The following is a 20,579-nucleotide window of genomic DNA, read 5'->3' as shown; positions in this document are numbered from 1 at the left end:
TTGATATTCTTTGTGAAATAAAAGAGGCACAAAGGGGCCCTGGATCAGGGTCCGGAGACAGGCGTTTTATCTCAGCACTGCCCCTAACCAGCTGAAAGGTAGGTGATGCCATCACATCAGCTCTCCGAGACTCAGTTTCCCCGTCTATAAAACAAGGAGTAGGCTTGACAGTCCCTCTCTCCCTATGATTTCCCAATCAAGGTTCAGGGAGAAATCCACAAAACAAATACAGCTTCTTCAAGGACTGCTAAATGTGAACTCGCTGGTCAAGGTTGCAAGATTTGCTTTTTGGGTCAAGGCAGTAGGGGTGGCCACAGGGAACCAATCTCGGTTAAGTTACTAACGCACTTTATCCAGACTAGTAACTCTCCCCTGACGTGCCGCATTTCCCCTGCTTCTCCCGGAAACGTGGGGCGTCCAGGAATCTTCCCTAAGCTTCCAAACCCCGCCCCTGGGAGGGGAGGGGGCGCTGAGCCGGGCCTAGCCGCGCGCCTGCGTACTGCGGTCGGAGGGCCGAGGCCTGGGGGCGAGCTGGGGTCGTGAAATACAGCCGCTTTCAGGCAAATCACGCGAGATTTCGTTTACCCGGGCTCCACTACGGTCAGTGACGCGCGAGCGGCCGCCGGGACTGTGGCTGCCGAAGCTGCTTCGGGCCTCAGCGGTGAGGGAGGAGACTCAACCAGGGTGACTTCCAGGCGTCCTCCCGGAGCTACCGGGGACACTGGCGTTATTGCCCAGAACACTGAGATAGGGAATGCTCGAGAAGCAGAAGCAGGTTTTGGGGTGTTTTTTTGAATTCTTGCGGGAAAGCAACCTGAGGTTTTGACGTAATTGTGTTTGAGGTGCCTCTGGAACTTTCATTTAACACAGATTAGTTGAGCACCTACCATGTGCCGGGCTTAGGGGATTGGACTCACATTTGTGTGTGTGTATGTGTGTGTGTGTGAGAGTGAGACGGAGTCTCGCTCTGTCGCCCAGGTTGGAGTGCAGTGGTTTGATCCCGGCTCACTGCAGACTCCGTCTCCCGGGTTCAAGCGATTCTCCTGCTTCAGCCTCCCGAGTAGCTGGGATTACAGGTGCTTGCCACCACGCCCGGATAATTTTTTGTTGTTTTTGGTAGAGACGAGGTTTCGCCGTGTTGGCCAGGATGGTCTTGATCTCCTGACCTCATGATCTGCCCGCCTCGGCCTCCCAAAATGCTGGGATTACAGGCGTGAGCCACCGCGCCCGGCCCGGACTCACATCATTGAACAAAGCAGACGAGTCCTTACCCTCTTAGCGCTGACGATCTGGGCAGTTAGTTTGAAATTCTGGGCTAGAGACGCAAATTATTATCAACTTCCATATAAAGTGGTTGGTAGCAAGAGCCATAGGGCTCAGTGAGGTCGCTGAGAAAGGGAAGAGCCAGATAGGAATCTCCACATGCAAGACTTCGGGAGGGGAAGGAGGAGACTGGCAGAGAGATCCAGAGAGACATGTGGTTTGTTTGTTGAGACAAAGTCTCACTCTTTCCCAGGCTGGAGTGTCCTGGTTGGATCTCGGCTCACTGCAACCTCAATCTCCAGCCTCAGCCTACGGTGTAGCTGGGACTACAGGCGCCCACCACCACGCCTTACTAATTTTTGTATTTTAGTAGAGTGGGGTTTTGCCATGGTGGCCAGACTGGTCTCACATTCCTGGCCTCAAGTGATCCTCCCACCTCAGCCTCCCAAAGTGCTGGAATTACAGGTGTGAGCCACGGCGTTGGGCCCGGAAAGACATGTTTTATAACAAGGTGTGGTCAACAGAGTTGCTAGTGGTAGAATAATTGCACGAAATAAGGGTATTAAAAGGTATTAGGAAGCTAATGTGATTGAAATAGTAGGTGCCGCGTTGGAGTATGGGTTCTAGCGTTATTACAAGTTTTGCGACCTTGGGCGAATTATTCAATCTTTCTGTGCCTCTTTTTTTTCTCTCTCTCTTTTTTTTTTGAGACGGAGTTTTGCTCTTGTCACTCAGGCTGGAGTGCAATGGCGTGATCTCAGCTCACTGCAACTTCCACCTCCCGGTTTCAAGTGATTCTCCAGCCTCAGCCTCCAGAGTAGCTGGGATTACAGGTGCCCGCCACCACGCCGGGCTAATTTTTGTATTTTTAGTAGAGGTGGGTTTTCGCCATGTTGTCCAAGCTGGTCTCTAACTCCTGACCTCAGGTGGTCCGCCCACCTCAGCCTCCCAAAGTGCTGGGATTACAGGCGTGAGCCACCATACCCGGCCCCTTTTCTCATCTATAAAATTGAGAGGATGATATTACCAACCTCACAGTTTTTTGGGGATGCGGGTGGGGGAGGTGGTTTAAACAGGCTAATGAATGAGTCTTTGCTCAGTTCCTGGTGTTTAGGAATATTAAGGAAACAGGTTGACAGAAGGGATTTTTTCCAAGTTCCCACCTGGTTAGAACCAGGACAAGTACTCTGTTCTTCCTAGTTAAATGACCTTTCTCTTTTCCAGGCTGCAAGGTAAACACTCAACACACTCTTTATCATCACGTCAGAGCAAATTCATCTGTTATTATTTTGGAATATTAGCACCAAGTAGGAATAGCATTCCAGGCAAATAGGATTTGCTCTTTTTTTCCCCTACTTGGGATGAATTTAACAATATACCCTTCTTTCAGATCTTGGAACTTGGTGTGTCTTATTTTAGCTGTTAATTTTATGACTAAATCCAGTTATCTATATTTTATTTTTATTTATTTATGTTTTTGAGACGAAGTTTTGCTCTTGTCCCCCAGGCTTGAGTGTAATGACTCAGTTTTGGCTCACTGCAACCTCCACCTCCCAGGTTCAAGCTATTCTCCTGCCTCAGACTCCCGAGTAGCTGGGATTACAGGCGCCCACCACCACGCCCGGTTAATTTGTATTTTTAGTAGGGCGGAATTTCACCATGTTAGCCAGGCTGGTCTTAAACTCCTAACCTCAAGTGATCCACCTGCCTCAGCCTCCCAAAGTGCTAGGATTACAGGTGTGAGCCACCATGCCCAGCCAAGTTATCTATATTGTAAATGTGTGTTTTTTTGGTACTGTGGAGGGATATCATACAATTATCCTGTATTAATTGTAGTATTTGACACTTGAAAAGTTTCTAATTTAATAGAGAGTGAGAGAACTTTAATAGTATATTTTTCATGCTGATAAGCAGTGTTTGGACAAATCTATAATATACATATTAATATTTTAAAGAAATAAAGCATACCATTGACAGTAATTAGAGAAGAGGGCAAATATGACATTTCATTTGGAAAGACTACTTTGAAAATTTAGCCGTTATGGTTCTATTACTACTTAAGGCCTCTTAGACCCACTTAATTTGGAAACCTTTGGCTTTTTAATCCTTATGTAATTGACACATATGAAGATTCTGTAGAAAGTTTTCTTTTTAAAACACGTGTAGCCCTACATGACATTATGGACCTCTTGGTGTGATGAATGGATGTGGCACCACCCTTAAAGATTCTTGCCTGAAAAATTCAACCTGAAGTAATCAAGCCTCTGGATGTAACTAGCAGTCATAGATAAGGGAAGGAGATAGAAGAGACATTTCCTTCTTTCTTTAAAAGCTAGTCATTTACCTTGTGATGGTAAATGACCCCATGAGGTAGCAGTCAAAGAACATTCTACAGACAAAGTAATGAAACAAATCAAGGGCATGAAATAGGGAGGGAGACTCAAACCGTAGTACGTGGACCTTGAGTTCTGATTTTAATGAACCAAATGTAAAAAGACATCCTTGAAACATCAGGAGGTTTGAATATGCACTAGGCATTAGATGATGATAAGGAATTACTTGTACTATTACTTCTATTAGGTGTAATAATGGCATAGTGTTTATGTTTAAATCTGTGATGGCTGGGTTTTGCTTCAAGGGGAAGTTGGAAAATGTAATCTTTTAGCTGGGCAACATAGTGTCCAGTAGGAGAGGATAGTCACTGAGGGCAACTAGCTGTTCTGTCACAACCAGTGAGATGATACAATCATTTGCCACATAATGATGGTTAAGACAATGACAGACGATGAGCCTCCCATAACATTATAATGGAACTGAAAAATTCCTCTTGCCTGGTGATGTCATAGTCATCAGAACTTTATAGTGCAATTACTTTATTTATTTATTTGTTTGTTTGTTTGTTTGTTTATACATACAGGGTCTCACTCTGTCACCCAGACTGGAGTGCAGTGGCGCAGTCTCGGCTCACCGCAACCTCCACCTCCTGAGTTCAAGCGATTCTCCTGCCTCAGCCTCTCGAGTAGCTGGGATTACAGAAGTGCGCCACCATGCCCGACTGATTTTTGTATGTTTCGTAGAGACAGGGTTTCACCATGTTGGCCAGGCTGGTTGTGAACTCCTGACCTCAAATGATCCACCTGCCTCAGCCTCCCAAAGTGCTGGGATTACAGGCATGAGCCACCACGCCTGGAGTATTACTTTATTTTTTAAGAGATTTAGTGGGGCCAGGCGCAGTGGCTTATGCCTATAATTCCAGCACTTTGGGAGGCCGAGGCGGGTGGATCACGAGGTCAGGAGTTCGAGACCAGCCTGACCAACATGGTGAAACCCTGTCTCTACTAAAAATACAAAAATTAGCCAGGAGTGGTGGCATGCACCTGTAATCCCAGCTACTCGGGAGGCTGAGGCAGGAGAATTGCTTGAACCTGGGAGGCGGAGGTTGCAGTGAGCTGAGATTGCGTCACTGCACTCCAGCCCATGCTACAGAGCAAGACTCCGTTTCAAAAGAAAAAGAAAAGAAATGTAGTGTAGTCTAAGTGTATAGTGTTAATAAAGTCTAAGTAGCCTACAGTAATGTCCTAGGCTTTCACATTCCCTTACCACTCACTCACTGACTCATCCAGAGCAACTTCTAATCTGGTAGGCTCCATTCATGGTAAGGTGCCCTATATAGGTATACCATTAAAACATTTTTTTTTGCTTTTCTTTTGGGGACAGAGTCCCACTCTGTCACCCAGGCTGGAGTGCAGTAGCGCGATCTTGGCTCACTGCAATCTCTGCCTCCAGGGTACAAGCGATTCTCCTGCCTCAGCCTCCCAAGTAGCTGGGACTACAGGCATGCGCCACCTACCCACCGGCTAATTTTTTTGGTATTTTTGGTAGACACAGGGTTTCATCATGTTAGCCAGGCTGGTCTCGAACTCCTGACCTCAGGTGAACTGCCCACCTTGGCCTCCCAAAGTGCTGGGATTACAAGGGTGAGCCACTGCGCCCCGCCCATTTTTAAATCTTTTACCTCATATTTTTACTGTACTTTTTCTGTGTTTAGATACACAAATACTTACCATTGTGTTCCAGTTGTCTGCAGCATTCAGTACAGCAATATGCCATATAGGTTTGTACCCTGGAAGTTATAGGCTAAACCACGTAGCCTCGGTGTCTAGTGTCATCTGTACCATGTAGGTTTGTGTAAGTACACTTTGATGTTCACACAATGATGAAATCACCTAATGTCACATTTCTTGACATGTATCCCAGTAGTCAAGCTGTACAAAGCACTCACAACAGTGCTTGGCACATAGTAACACTAAGGGCTTGATTTTCTAATTTTCACTGGTGGATAAAGTAAGCAAAGTGATTTTCAACAAGTCAGATAGTGCTAGTACTGGAACTTCTTTTGCTTGCTTCATTAGCTCAAATTGTAAATCCAGAATAAACTGGCCAGATGTAGTGGCTCACGCCTGTAATCCCAGCACTTTGGGAGGCTGAGATGGGAGGATCACTTGAGCCCAGGAATTCGAGACCAGCCTGAGCAACATAGTGAGACCTCATCTCAAAAAACAAAACAAAACAGAATAAACTGGTCCTTTACTTATTGGCCATATCGTGATATGGAATTTCCTATAAGGTAAGGATTTTTAAATTCCTTCGATATGTTACTTTTATTGTTAGCTAAACTATAAAGGAATTTCCTTTTTTTTTTTTTTTTAAATTCACCACTGATATTTAAAAGAAGGCAAAGGAATTTCTATTTTGATAAACAAATAGAAGAGCTTTTGGAAATTTGGTTACGTGGCTCGGCTTGGTGGCTCACGCCTGTAATCCCAGCACTTTGTGAGGCTGAGGCAGGCAGATCACTTGAGGTCAGGAGTTCAAGACCAGCCTAGCCAACATGGTGAAACCGCGTCTCTACTAAAAATACAAACAAAATATTAGCAAGGCATCGTGGTGCACGCCTGTAATCCCAGCTACTTGGGAGGCTGAGGCAGGAGAATCGCTTGAACCGAGGAAGCAGAGGTTGCAGTGAGCTGAGATCCTGAGATCACGCCACGGCACTCCAGCCTGGGTGACAGAGTGAGACTCCATCCCCGACTCCAAAAAAAAAAAAAAAATTTGATTACATATCAGTTAAGCAGTTAGTGGTTTTTTTTTTTTTTTTTCTTTTTTTTGAGATGGAGTCTCGCTCTGTTGCCCAGACTGGAGTGCAGTGGCGCGATCTCAGCTCACTGCAAGCTCCGCCTCCCAGGTTCACGCCATTCTCCTGCCTCAGCCTCCCGAGTAGCTGGGACTGCAGGCACCTGCCATCACGCCCGGCTAATTTTTTTGTATTTTTAGTGGAGATAAGGTTTCACCGTGTTAGGCATGATGGTCTTGAACTCCTGACCTCGTGATCCACTCGCCTCGGCCTCCCAAAGTGCTGGGATTATAGGCATGAGCCACCGTGCCTGGCTGCAATGTTTTTATTTTGCCACTAGATTAACTACTAACTCTGGAGGAATATATCATGTTGTTTGTTTTATGTTTTTTTCTTGTCTTTATTTAAAAACAAGTCAGGTGCAGTACTGAGAAGGGGGAAAGAGTAGAACAAAGGGGTCTGACCTGTTACTGACTGAATAATCAGTTGAGATAACTCACTACCTTTGGACTAGCCTTGTGTTGTTTTCTTTTAATCGAGCCATAGGAGGCTTATTCATGATGGTGTGCTTGAAGATGAATGAGCTTGAATTACCTGAGACCAAAAACATTTTGCCCCACTTGGGCCGGGTGCGGCGGCTCACGCCTGTAATCCCAGGCAGGCAGATCGTGAGGTCAGGACATCGAGACCATCCTGGCTAACACGGTGAAATCCCCTCTCTGCTAAAAATACAAAAAAATTAGCTGGGCATGGTGGTGGGTGCCTGTAGTCCCAGCTACTCAGGAGGCTGAGGCAGGAGAATGGCGTGAACTTGGGAGGCAGAGCTTGCAGTGAGCAGAGATTATACCACTGCATTCCAGCCTGGGCGACAGAGTGAGATTCTGTCTTCAAAATAAATACATAAATAAACAAACAAATATTTTGCCCCACTTAATCTTCAGTGAACTTGTTCCTATTAGTTAAAAATTCTAACTAGATTTAGTCTTTCTTCGTGTATTTGCTTTAGGAGGCAAACTGACAGGAGAGTTTATCTTTTTGGATCCTAAATGTGATTTTTCTCCCTCTTCTTTGGGAAACACAAATGGACTTCTTTTTTATTTTTAAATTGTTGAATACTTAAAATCTTATTTGTGATTTAAAAATTTTTCTATTTATAGGAGTATTTTATACAGAAATCTTGTGAAACCACTGCCCAACCAGAGCGATGATTGTTCAGAGAGTGGTACTGAATTCTCGACCTGGTATGTATTTGTGATGAATGAACAGCTGTGATCTTTGATAATTACTAATGCAAATGAAGGAATAAAAACTAATGTGATGTTCATGTGGTAAATTAAGGTAGTAAGATATTAACACTAGTAGAGATATTAGAAGAAACTCTTTAAATGATGTAATAGTTTTCAAGTGTTAGCTTATCAAGGCCATTTTTAAACAGTGTACTAGTTTTTTTTTTTTGAGACGGAGTCTTGCTCTGCTGCCCAGGCTGGAGTGCAGTGGCTGGATCTCAGCTCACTGCAAGCTCTGCCTCCCGGGTTCGCGCCATTCTCCTGCCTCAGCCTCCCGAGTAGCTGGGACTACAGGCGCCTGCCGCGTCGCCTGGCTAGTTTTTTGTAGTTTTTAGTAGAGACGGGGTTTCACCATATTAGCCAGGATGGTCTCGATCTCCTGACCTCGTGATCCGCCCGTCTCGGCCTCCCAAAGTGCTGGGATTACAGGCTTGAGACACCGCGCCCGGCACAGTGTACTAGTTTTTTAAGTGGTAACTTATCCAGGCATTTGTTGATGAAATAAAGTATTTTGGAATCATAACATCTGAAAGGTTACATTACAAATATATATGGCTTTTCTTTCTTTAGAGTATGTTATTATTGGTCTTAAAATTTGCTTTTTTTTAATGTGAATTGTACTAACTAATATCAGTGCTGACATGTAAACTGCATCATAAAAACAGGTATGGAAAGAACCTAAGAGATTTGGGTCACTGCTGCCCACTTGGGGAAGTCACTTAACTTTTCTGAACTCAATTTTAGTAAATTGAGCAGTTAGATTAAGATCTTTATGTACTATTCCCACCTTATAAATGTAATAATTCTATGAAGAGTAAATATGCATTAAACGTATCTGAAGATGAGTACCTTCTACTGGTAACCTTTCCTTCTTACAGATTTTTCTCATACCTCAAATTTTCTAATTTCCTACTTCCTATTTTTTCAGACTTTATTATTATTTTATATTCATTTAAGTTTCTATAATGATGATCTTTTCTTACAAATTTTTCTCATGCCTCTAATTTTTAAATTTTCTAATTTCCTAATTTTTCAGACTTTATTATTATTACTTTTGTATTCATTTGAGTTTCTATTTGCTTCTTAAAATGAGGAAGGAAAGTTTAGCCGCACTCCATCCTGGGTGACAGAGTTTGACCCTGTCTCTAAAAAAAAAGAAAAAGAAATACATACTGAGTCATTTCTATAGTTACAGAAGAATTACAAAACAATATAGATTTACTTATGCCGGTTTTTTTTTTTTTTTTGGAGACAGAGTCTCACTCTGTCATCCAGGCTGGAGTGCAGTGGCACGATTTCGGCTCACTGCAACTTCCACCTCCTGGGTTCAAGCGATTCCTCTGCCTCAGCCTCTGGAGTAGCTGGTACTACAGGTGTGCACCACCATGCCTGGATAATTTTTGTACTTTTGGTAGAGTCAGGGTTTCACCATGTTGACCAGGCTGGTCTCAAACTCCTGACCTCGTGATCCACCTGTTTCAGCCTCTCAAAGTGCTGGGATTACAGGTGTGAGCCACCGCACCTGACCCCTTGTGCCTGTTTTAAAAGGAAGTGCTCTGAATCCTAGAGTGACCCTTTAATAAGTATATCCCACCACTTTGGGAGGCCAAGGTGGGCAGATCAAGAGGTCAGGAATTCGAGACCAGTCTGGTCAGCATGGTGAAACCCCATCTCTACCAAAAGTACAAAAAAGTAGCCAGGCATGGTGGTGCGTGCCTGTAATCCCAGCTACTCGGGAGGCTGAGTCAGGAGAATCACTTGAATCCAGGAGGTAGAGGTTGCAGTAAGCCGAGATCGTGCCACTGCATTCCAGCCTGGGTGATAGAGCAAGACTCTGTCTCAAATAATGATAATAATAATAATAATAATATATAGTAAAGTGGCTTTTTTTTAGTTTATATTTTTTGCCTAATATTTTAGGAAAAAATGGTAATCCAGTGGCAGAGAATTTCCGAATGGAAGAAATCTGTTTAACAGATAATATTAATGAAGGACAAGTGCAAGTTAGAACTCTTTATCTTTCTGTGGATCCTTACATGGTAAGAATCAGGATGTTGTAACTTGGTGAAAAATAACTTTATTATTTTTCCTGTTGTTGTATCTGAATTTTTTTGTTCAGTCCCTTATAGATTGGTAAATATTTGAGCAGTTATATATTGATACTTTTTAATTATAGATTGCCTTTGTTTTTTTTTGTTTGTTTGTTTTTTTTTTTTTTTTTTGGAAACGGAGTCTCGCTCTGTCGCCCAGGCTGGAGTGCAGTGGCCGGATCTCAGCTCACTGCAAGCTTCACCTCCCGGGTTTACGCCATTCTCCTGCCTCAGCCTCCCGAGTAGCTGGGACCACAGGCACCCGCCACCTCGCCCAGCTAGCTTTTTGTATTTTTTTAGTAGAGACGGGGTTTCACCCTGTTTGCCAGGATGGTCTCGATCTCCTGACCTCGTGATCCGCCCGTCTTGGCCTCCCAAAGTGCTGGGATTACAGGCTTGAGCCACCGCGCCCGGCCCGCCTTTGTTTTTATTCACTAGTGTAATTAAGGAATGTTGTAGAGGGGACAGATAATAGTAGCACATGTATGTGATTCAGGTGCTTTCAAATGTTCAGATTACTTCCTAGGAGTAAATAAAGCTTGAAGATAGTAAAATAGGATTGCAAATTCGGTAAATAAAGCTTGAAGATGGTAAAATGAGATTGCAAATTCTTTCAGATCCACTTTATAAGAGAGGCTATGTATGAGATCTTTATTTATTTCTAGTTGACCTCCTTTTCTTTACTTTTTCTTGTTTTTAAGAGATGAGGTCAGGCCGGGCGCGGTGGCTCAAGCCTGTAATCCCAGCACTTTGGGAGGCCGAGATGGGCGGATCACGAGGTCAGGAGATCGAGACCATCCTGGCTAACACGGTGAAACCCCGTCTCTACTTAAAAATACAAAAAACTAGCCGGGCGACGAGGCGGGCGCCTGTAGTCCCAGCTACCCGGGAGGCTGAGGCAGGAGAATAGCGTGAACCCGGGAGGCGGAGCTTGCAGTGAGCTGAGATCTGGCCACAGCACTCCAGCCTGGGTGACAGAGCGAGACTCCATCTCAAAAAAAAAAAAAAAAAAAGAGATGAGGTCTAGCTATGTTGCTCAGGCTGGTCTCATGCTACTTCTAGATAAAGAAGATTTATTGAAAACGTATATATTGCCAAAGACTGCAGATAAGAAGCCATTAGGCACAGGGTCTTTGGCTCTATGAGCTGGCATCTTGCTTTACTTCTCCCAGAGGTCATACAGTCTCTTCTTTACTTCTAACTTTTTCCTATGGCCATGAGAAGCACAGCTCTATATGTCAGTTTACCCCCTGCTATTAAGAGTCTCGGCTGGGCATGGTGGCTCTTGCCTGTAATCCTAGCACTTTGGGAGGCCAGGGCAGGATTGCTTGAGCCCAGGAGTTCAAGACCAGCCTGGACAAGAGAGTGAGACCCCATCTCTACAAAAAATTAAAAATTTAGACAGGTGCGGTGGCCTGTGCCTATAGTCCTAGCTACTTGAGAGGCTGATGTGGGCGGATTGCTTGAGCCTGGGAGGTTAAGGCTGCATTGAGCCATGATTGTGCCACTGCCCTTCTGTTCAGGTGATGGAGCAAGACCCTGTCTCAAAAAAAAAGTCTCAGTGCGTGGAATCAGATTGTTGCAGTAGGGAAATTGGCCCCATGTGTCTGTTTTGTTTAACTGTTTCATAGGTTGCTGAACAACTGTATGAGTTTCATGTTGCTGTTTTAACATAGTACTATAAACTTAGTGGCTTTTTTTTTTTTTTTTTTTTGGGACGGAGTCTCACTCTGTTGCTGAGGTTGGAGTGCAGTGGCACGATCTCGGCTCACTGCACCCTCTGCCTCCTGGGTTCAAGTGATTCTCCTGCCTCAGCCTCCCGAGTAGCTGGGATTGCAGGAGTGCACCACCATGCCCAGCTAATTTTTTGTATTTTTAGTAGAGACGGGGGTCTCACCAGATTGGCCAGCCTGGTGTCAAACTGTTCTTTTTTTTGTTATTTAGGGGCTGATTATCTTTTTCATTATTGAAGACATTTTTTAAAAATGAGCAACTTGATTATTTTTATTAACATTCTTTTTTTGTTTTGTTTTGTTTTGTTTTTGAGATGGAGTCTTGCTGTGTCGCCCGGGCTGGAGTGCAGTGGCATGATCTCGGCTCACTGCAAGCTCTGCCTCCTGGGTTCACGCCATTCTCCTGCCTCAGCCTCCCGAGTAGCTGGGACTACAGGTACCCGCCACCATGCCCGGCTAATTTTTTGTATTTTTAGTAGAGGTTTCACTGTCTTAACCAGGATGGTCTCGATCTCTGACCTTGTGATCTGCCCGCCTTGGCCTCCCAAAGTGCTGGGATTACAGGCGTGAGCCACGGTGCCCGGCCTATTTTTATTAACATTCTAAATAGGTGAAATAGAAGTGTATAAAGTAGGAAGTGAAAAAATGCCCATACAAAGGATTGCTTATTGATCTGCTGTCTAGGTAACAGCAATGTACCAATGTTAATGTCCTGGTTTTGATATTATACTGCAGCTATTTAAGATGTCACTACTAGGGGAAGCTGAGTGAAGGACTGTGTACTTCATTTTATTAATTTTTAACTTTTTTGAAATGAGATCTCTATTGCTGAGGGTGACTGTGGTGGTGTGAACACAGCTCACTGCAGCCTCGATCTCCTAGGCTCAAGCAGTCCTCCCATCTCAGCCTCCCAACTAGCAGAGACAACAGGTATGCACCACCACGCCTGGCTAATTTTTTTGTTTTTTTGTAGAGATGGGGTCTTGCCATGTTGCCCAGGTTGGTTTTGAACTCCTGGACTCAAGCAATACTCTTATCTTGGCCTCCAAAGTGCTGGGATTTCAGGTGTGAGCCACTACATCTGTCTCCATATACTTAAAAAATTTAAGTTTTATTATATTCACACACTATACAATTTACTCATTTAAAGAGTACAATTAAATTGTTTTTAGTATATTCATGGAATTCTGCAACTGTCATTACAATCAGTTTTACAACATTTTCATCATCCCAAGAAGAAACCCTGAACTTACGGTATAATTAGCAATCATTCCCCGTTTCCCCTGCTCACCCTGCCCTCAGCAGTATACAACCACTAACCTACTTTTTGTTCCTATAGATTTGCCTATTCTGGCCATTTCATATAAATAAAAACATACAATATGTTATTCTTTTTTGTTACTGTTAAGAGACAGAGTCTTGCACTGTCACCCAGGCTGGAGTGCGGTGGGGTAATCATAGCTCACTGCTGCCTTGACCTTCTGGGCTCAAGCAGTCCTCTCACCTCAGCTGAGAGCTCCTGAGTAGCTGAGACCATAGGTGTGTGCCACCATGCCTGGCTAATTAAATTTTTAAAAAAATTTTTTTAAATTATTTATTTATGAATCATTGCAAAGAATAAACATTTATTTATTTATTTATTTATTTAGAGATGAGGTCTGTTTTTTCTTTTGTCATTTATACTCTTATACTTTCAGGCTCTTTTTTTTTTTTTTTTTGCAGACGGTTTTGCTCTATCCCCCAGGCTGGAGTGCAGTGGCTCAATCTCAGCTCACTGCAACCTCCACCTCCTGGGTTAAAGAGATTCTCATGCCTCAACCTCCTGAGTAGCTGGAATCACAGGCATGCGCCACCACACCCAGCTAATTTTTTTATTTTTAGTAGAGACGGAGTTTCACCATGTTGACCAGGCTGGTCTGAAACTCCTGACCTTTGGTGATCCACCCGCATCAGCCTCTCAAAGTGCTAGGATTACAAGTGTGAGCCATCACACCTGGCAGACTCATATCTAAGAAGGCTTTTCCTCACCCAAGGTCACCTCTTGCTATGAGACAGCCCAAGCTGGTCTTGAATTCCAGGGATCCTCCTGCCTCAGCCTCCTGAGTAGCTGGGATTACAGGTGGGAGCTACTGTGCCTGGCATAATATGTGACCTTTTGTGTCGAGCTTCTTTCATTTAGTATATGTTTACAAGGCTCATCATGTTATAGTTTGTACTTCTTTTTATTGCTGAATAATGTTACATTATATAGATACAGTATCTTATCTGTTCATCAGATGATGGACATGTGGGTTGTTTACACAATGTGGCTATTAGCAATACTTCTGCTGTAAACATTTGTGTATATGTTTTTGTGTGAACTGTGTTTTTGTTTCTCTTGGGTATGTATGTAAGAGTAAAATTACTAGGTCTGTATGACCTAGTACATATACTTACTGTATGTAAGTATATGTTTAACCTTTTGAGGATCTACCAAACTGTTTTCCAAAGGGGCTTTACGTTTTCCAATCCCACCATCAGTGTATGAAGATTCCAGTTTTCCATATCCTCACTAACACTTGTTATTATCTGTCTTTTTGGTTACAGCCATTCTAGTTGGTGTAAAGCGATAACTCATTGTGGTTTTCTTTTGTATTTCCTTGATGGCTAATAATGTTGAGCATGTTTTTGTGTGCTTATTGGTCATTGCATGTCTTTTTTGGAGACATGTCTATTCAGATCTCTTGTGCATTTTAAAAGTTGGATTATCTGTGTTTTTTATTACTGAGTTGTAAGAGTCGTTTATATATTCTCAATATAAACTCCTTGCTGGATATATGATCTGTAAATATTTTCTTCTATGTTGTAGGTTGTCTATTCTCTTGATGGTATCCATTGAAGCACAAAAGTTTTTAATTTTGATAAAGTCTAATTGATCTCTTTTTTTGTTTGTCACTTATACTTTCAATACTTTCAGACTTGTATCTAAGAAGGCTTTGCCTCACTTAAGGTCACGAAGATTTAGTCCTATATTTTCTGCTAAGAGTTTTATAGTTTTGCTCTAACATTTAAGTCAATAACACATTTTGGGTTAAACTTTGTGTATGAGTATGAGGAAGGGGTCTGTATTAATCAAGATTCTTTAGAGAGACAAACACAAACACACACATAGGCATGCACCCACAGACATGTACACACATGTATATGATAGGGGACTTGTAAGAGGAATTGGCTCATGAGATTATGGAAGCTGAGAGTTCCCATGATAGGCTGTCTGCAAACTGGAGAATCAGAGAAGCTGGTAGCATGGCTCAGTCCAAGCTGGAAGGCCTAACAACCAAGGAAGCCATTGGTATACTTGTCAGTCCCAAGGCCTGAGAGCCCAGGAAGCCATGGGTGCAGTCTCAGAGTCCAAAGGCTGAAGAACCTGGAGTTCTCATGGCAGAGGGCAGGAGCAGAAGGGTGTGCTGCTTTGCAGGAGAGAGAATTTGTCCTTCACCTGCCTTTTTGTTCCATCTGGGCTCCTGTTGAATGGATGGTGCCCACCCACGTTGAGGGCAGATCTTCGCCACATAGTCTACAGACTCACATGCTAGTTACCTCTGAAAACACCCTCAAGGACATACCCAGAAACAATGCTTCACAAGCCATCTAGGCATCCCTTTATCCTGTCAAGTTAAGTTGACATCTAAAATTATCCATCACAGGGCCCAACCCATTCTTGTTTGCAATCTTTTTTTTTTTTTTTTTTTTTTTAGAGACGGAGTCTCACTTTGTCACCCAAACTGGAGTGCAGTGGCCGGATCTCAGCTCACTGCAAGCTCCGCCTTTTGGGTTTGCGCCATTCTCCTGCCTCAGCCTCCTGAGTAGCTGGGAGTACAGGCGCCTGCCACCTCGCCCGGCTAGTTTTTTGTATTTTTTCGTAGAGACGGGGTTTCACCGGGCTAGCCAGGATGGTCTCGATCTCCTGACCCTGTGATCCGCCCGTCTTGGCCTCCCAAAGTACTGGGATTACAGGCTTGAGCCACCGCGCCCGGCCTCTTGTTTGCAATCTTAAACTCCCTGGGCTCAAGTGATTCTCCTGTCTCAGACTCTCAAGTAACTGGGACCATAGGTGCAAGCCCACCACACCTGACCTAACTTCATTTTTTTTTGCAAGTGAATATACAGTCATGTCAGCACTTTTTTTTTTTTTTTTGAGAGACCAGAAATATATGACCACGAAGTGACATGAACCAGCACTGTTTGTTGAAAAGATAATTCTTTCCTCATTGGTTTGTCTTAGTACTCTTGTTGAAAACCAATTGACCATAAATGTGAGGGTTTATTTCTGGACTTTCAACTCTATTCTGTCAATCTGTGTATCTGTCATGCTAGTACCTCGCTCTCTTAATTACTGTAGCTTTGTAATAAGTTTGAAATGAGCAACTGTGAGTCTTCCAATTTGATTTTCTTTTTTTTTTTTTTTTTTGAGATTGAATCTTGCTCTGTCGCCAGGCTGGAGTACAGTGGTGCTCTCTCGGCTCACTGCAACCTCTGCTTCCCAGGTTCAAATGATTCCCCTGCCTCAGCCTCCTGAGTAGCTGAGACTACAGGTGTGTGCCACCACACCTGGCAAATTTTTTTTTTTTTTTTTTTTTGAGAAAATGTTTCACTCTTGTTGCCCAGGGAGTGCAATGGTGCAATCTTGGCTCACTGCAACCTCTGCCTCCCAGGTTCAAGCGATTCTCCTGCCTCAGCCTCCCAAATAGCTGGGATTACAGGCACCTACCACCACACCTGGCTAATTTTTTGTATTTTTACAAAAAATGGGGTTTTTAGCAGAGAAGGGGTTTCAGCATGTTGGCCAGGCGGGTCTTGAACTCCTGACCTTCAGGTGATCCACCCACCTCGGCCTCCGAAAGTGCTGGGATTACAGGCGTGAGCCACTATGCCTGAACAATTTTTTTGTATTTTAGTAGAGACAGGGTTTAACTGTGTTGGCCAGGATGGTCTTGATCTCCTGACCTCGTCATCCACCTGCCTCAGCCTCCCAAAGTGCTGGGATTACAGGTGTGAGCCACCCCGCCTGGCCTGTTTTTCTTTTTTAAGATTGTTTTGGCTCTTCTGGGTCCCATGAATTTTCATATGAACCTTAGAACCATCTTGTCAATTTCTGCACAGAAGATTTTGATAGGGATTGCTTTGAGTCTGTAGATCAATTTGGGGAGTATTGTCTTCTGTGATGGTTCATTTTATGTGTCCACTTAACTAGGCCATGGGATGTCTAAATAACTGGTAAAACGTTATTTCTGGGTGTGTTTGCAAAGGTGTTTCTAGAAGAGATTAGCTTTTGAATTGGTGGACTGAATAAAGCAGATGTCCTTCTCTAATGTGGGTGGGCATCATCCAGTCCATTGAGAGCCTAAGGAGAACAAAATGTAGAAGAAGGTTGCCGGGCATGGTGGCTCACACCTGTAATCCCAGCACTTTGGGAGGCTGAGGTGGGCAGATCACCTGAGGTCAGAAGTTCAGGACCAGCCTGGCCAACGTGGTGAAACCCCATCTCTACTAAGAATACAAAAATTAGCTGGGTGTGGTGGCAGGCACCTGTAATCCCAGCTACTCAGGAGGCTGAGGCAAGAGAATTGCTTGAACCCGGGAGGCGGAGATTGCAGTAAGCTGAGATCGTGCCACCGCACTCCAGCCCGGGCAACAGAGCGAGACTCCATCTCAAAAAACATATAAATAAATAAAAGAAAGAGTGCAAGCAAGAGGATGGGGAAAGAGCCAAACTCATTCTTTTATCTGGAACCCACTGCTGCCATAATGGCATTAGTACATTCATGAAGGCAGAGCCCTCATGACCAAATCACATTTTTTTTTTTTTTTTTTTTGAGACAGGATCTCACTATGTCCCTTTACCTGGAATATGGTGGTGTGATCATGGCTCATTGCCCCACCTCGAACTCCTGGAATCAAGTGATCCTCCCACTTAAGCCTCTGGAGTAACTGGGACTATAGGCATGTGCCACCATGCCTGGCTAATTTTTGTATTTTTTGTAGAGACAGCGTTTTGCCATGTTGCCCAGAACTTCTGAGCTCAAGCAATCTGCCTGCCCCAGCTTTCCAAAGTGTTAGGATCACAGGTGTGAGCCACTGCACCTGGCCGAGACCCTGCTCTTAAAAAAAAAAAAAAAAGATTTTAGGGGAGGAAAAATGATGGAACAATAGGATTATAATATGAATTGAATTAATGATCTTCACTTAGAACACTCCCAACTTCAAAGCAAAAACAAAAACCAAAAAAAGTCTTTTTCCTCCAGGGAAGTAAATACTTTGTCTACTTACTCATTTCAGTCTTGAGAATTTTGCCTCTGCGAAGTCCTGTGGATCCCACCTCCTAAATACCTCTCAATTCAGTCAATGTCTTAGTAGTTCCAGAGAAGTCTATGTAGTCTGAATTACCATTGTTTCTTTCCTAATAGGGTAGGTACCCTTGCATACACACGTTGCCCCTTTAAGCCATTTTTCACACTGCAGCCAGAGTGCCAGAGTGATTCTTTTTATAACATCAACTAATTGTGTCACCTTGCTTAAAGTGGTTTCATGGCTTCCCATTAGTTTTGGAATTGAGACCAATCAGCCTTGACATGGTCTAAGAAGCTACATAACCTAGGCTAGGCGCAGTGGCTCATGCTTATAATCCCAGCACTTTGGGATACTGAGTTGGGCGGATAACCTGAGGTCAGGAGTTTGAGACCAGCCTGGCCAACATGGTGAAACCCCGTCTCTACTAAAAATACAAAAAATATTAGCCAGGCGTGGTGGCACATGCCTGTAGTCCCAGCTACTTGGGAGGCTGAGTCAGGAGAATCCCTTGAGCCCGGGAGGCGGAGGTTGCAGTGAGCCATGATCATGCCACTGCACTCCAGCCTAGGCAACAGAGCAAGACTGTCTCAAACAAACAAAAAAAAGCTACATAACCTGACTCGTTTACCTGTCCAGGCTCAGAGAAACCTGCCAATTACCCTTGCACTGTTGCCTCAGGGGATGTCTTTCTTTTCTAACACATCAGTGCCCCCTTCTGCTTAATCTTTGTATTAATCATGTTTTTAATTTAGTGTATTTTAGGATGTTTTGACATCTTAGGGGGCTTGTGAATCCTAGAGTAACTGTCCCTGGCAGGATTTGCTTATTTTTAGAGATAACAACTTGCATTTAAGTCTTGCCATTCATAAACAAACCAACCAATCCAAAGCCCATATCCCTAAACTCCTCCTGTATCTAACTCACACTCCCCTGCCTTAAATCACCCCAGGGCCAGATGCTGCACAACTTAAGAACCACCCCTGTATATCAGAGCCCTCTAACGTTATTAAAGCTGTCATGTAATATACTCGAGTTTACCTACCCTGCCTTGCCCCTTCTTCCCTGTGGAAACCAAAGATACTTCCTCCTAAAAAAAAAAAAAAAAAGACAGACTCTGGGCCATGCTCTTCCTCGCTCCTTTGCCCTCATGACCAACTCTCGTGCTTCCCCATACGACCCTTCTTGGCATATTGTGCCCCCTGCCTCCTTGGCAACTGTAAGAAATTCTTTCTTTCTTTTTTTTTTTTTTTTTTTTTTTTTGAGACGGAGTCTTGCTCTGCCACCTAGGCTGGAGTGCAGTGGCCGGATCTCAGCTCACTGCAAGCTCCGCCTCCTGGGTTTAAGCCATTCTCCTGCCTCAGCCTCCCGAGTAGTTGGGACTACAGGCGCCCGCCACGTCGCCCGGCTAGTTTTTTGTATTTTTTAGTAGAGACGAGGTTTCACCGTGTTAGCCAGGATGGTCTCAATCTCCTGACCTCATGATCCGCCCGTCTCGGCCTCCCAAAGTGCTGGGATTACAGGCTTGAGCCACCGCGCCTGGCTGAGAAATTCTTCTTTCAAGGCAGTTGTCTTCGTATCTATCACTTTACCATACCTAGTTAAAACAGAGTCCCAGATACATATTAAAGCAAGCCTTCATACATGTTGGCCCTCTATCTAAAAGCCTCCTCCCACTCCTTTCCCTTTACCCGGTAATCCCTGTTATTCCCTAGATGCCTGCTTTAAAGAGATTTCCTTTGGTAAATCACCCTGAACCCCCAGACTAGTCTAGACCTCTCTTTTATATTTTCCTTTTGACATTCAGCATTTATGCCAATTGAAAGTAATAATTACATGTGTGTAATTGTTAGATTATCTGTCTTCCCTAATAAAAAGTCAGTTTATGGTCTGGGTGCCATGGTTCATGCTTATAATCCTAGCACATTGGGAGGCTGAGGCAGGAGGATCACTTGACCCCAGAGTTTGAAACCATCCTGGGCAACATAGAAAGATGCCATCAATACCAAAAAAAGGAAATTAGGTGAGTGTTAAGGTGCACCAGCCACTCTGGAGGCTGAGGTGGGAGGATTACTTAGCCCAGGAGGTCAAAACTGTGGTGAGCCGTGATCGTGCCACTGCACTCCAGCCTGGGCAACAGAGTGAGACCCTGCCTCAAAAAAAACAAAACAAAAAAACAAAAAAGTTTATGAAAACAAAGTTTTCTATTTATCACTGTATCTCCAGTGACTAGCATAATGTTTATTAAATGTTAATTGCATAAAGGAAGAAAAATCACTTTGGGATACTTCCACTAGACATTCTCTATGCATCATTCCTTTAAAAAAAAAAAGTCAGGCTGGGCAAGATGGCTCATTCTGGTAATCCCAGCATTTTGGGAGGCCGAGGCGGGTGGATCACTTGAAGTCAGGAGTTTGAGACCAGCCTGGCCAACATGGTGAAACAGCGTCTCTACTAAAAATATAAAAATTAGCCGGGCATGGTGGCATGCGCCTGTTAGCTACTTGGGAGGCTGAGGCAGGAGAATCGCTTGAGCCGGGGAGGTGGAGGTTGCAGTGAGCTGAGATTGTGCCACTCTGTTACACTCCAGCTTGGGCGACAGAGAGAGACTTTGTCTCAGAAAAAAAAAAGAATCGGCTAGATGTGGTGGCTTGGGCCTATACTTCCAGCTACTTGGGAGACTGAGATGGGAGGATGGCTTGAAGCCAGGAGTTCAAATCCAGCTTGGGCAGAAAGCAAGACCCCA

General features: G+C 43.9%; 1 protein-coding gene across 11 annotated transcripts in view; it reads left to right on the top strand.

The window, feature by feature from the left end:
* The first annotated feature begins 444 nt into the window (after positions 1 to 444).
* The window catches only part of PTGR2 (prostaglandin reductase 2), a 37,361-nt gene continuing 17,226 nt past the window's right edge, over positions 445 to 20,579 (top strand). The window contains exons 1-4 of one of the 11 annotated variants that reach the window (XM_033187498.1): positions 445 to 600; positions 7,555 to 7,638; positions 9,604 to 9,722; positions 12,242 to 13,148. In XM_033187498.1, the coding sequence (XP_033043389.1) occupies positions 7,602 to 7,638; positions 9,604 to 9,722; positions 12,242 to 12,277 (192 nt within the window). In that variant the 5' untranslated portion in view covers positions 445 to 600; positions 7,555 to 7,601 and the 3' untranslated portion in view covers positions 12,278 to 13,148. Of the gene's footprint in view, positions 776 to 5,716; positions 5,891 to 7,554; positions 7,639 to 9,603; positions 9,723 to 12,241; positions 13,149 to 20,579 lie in introns of those variants that run through there. The other 10 variants (XM_033187496.1, XM_033187489.1, XM_033187497.1 and 7 more) reach the window with 10 other exon arrangements.

Source organism: Trachypithecus francoisi, unplaced genomic scaffold (assembly GCF_009764315.1).
Source record: "Trachypithecus francoisi isolate TF-2019V2 unplaced genomic scaffold, Tfra_2.0 Lachesis_group3, whole genome shotgun sequence".
NCBI lineage: Eukaryota > Metazoa > Chordata > Mammalia > Primates > Cercopithecidae > Trachypithecus > Trachypithecus francoisi.
Note: the sequence above shows the minus strand (reverse complement) of the source record. Positions and strands in the feature narration are given on the sequence as shown.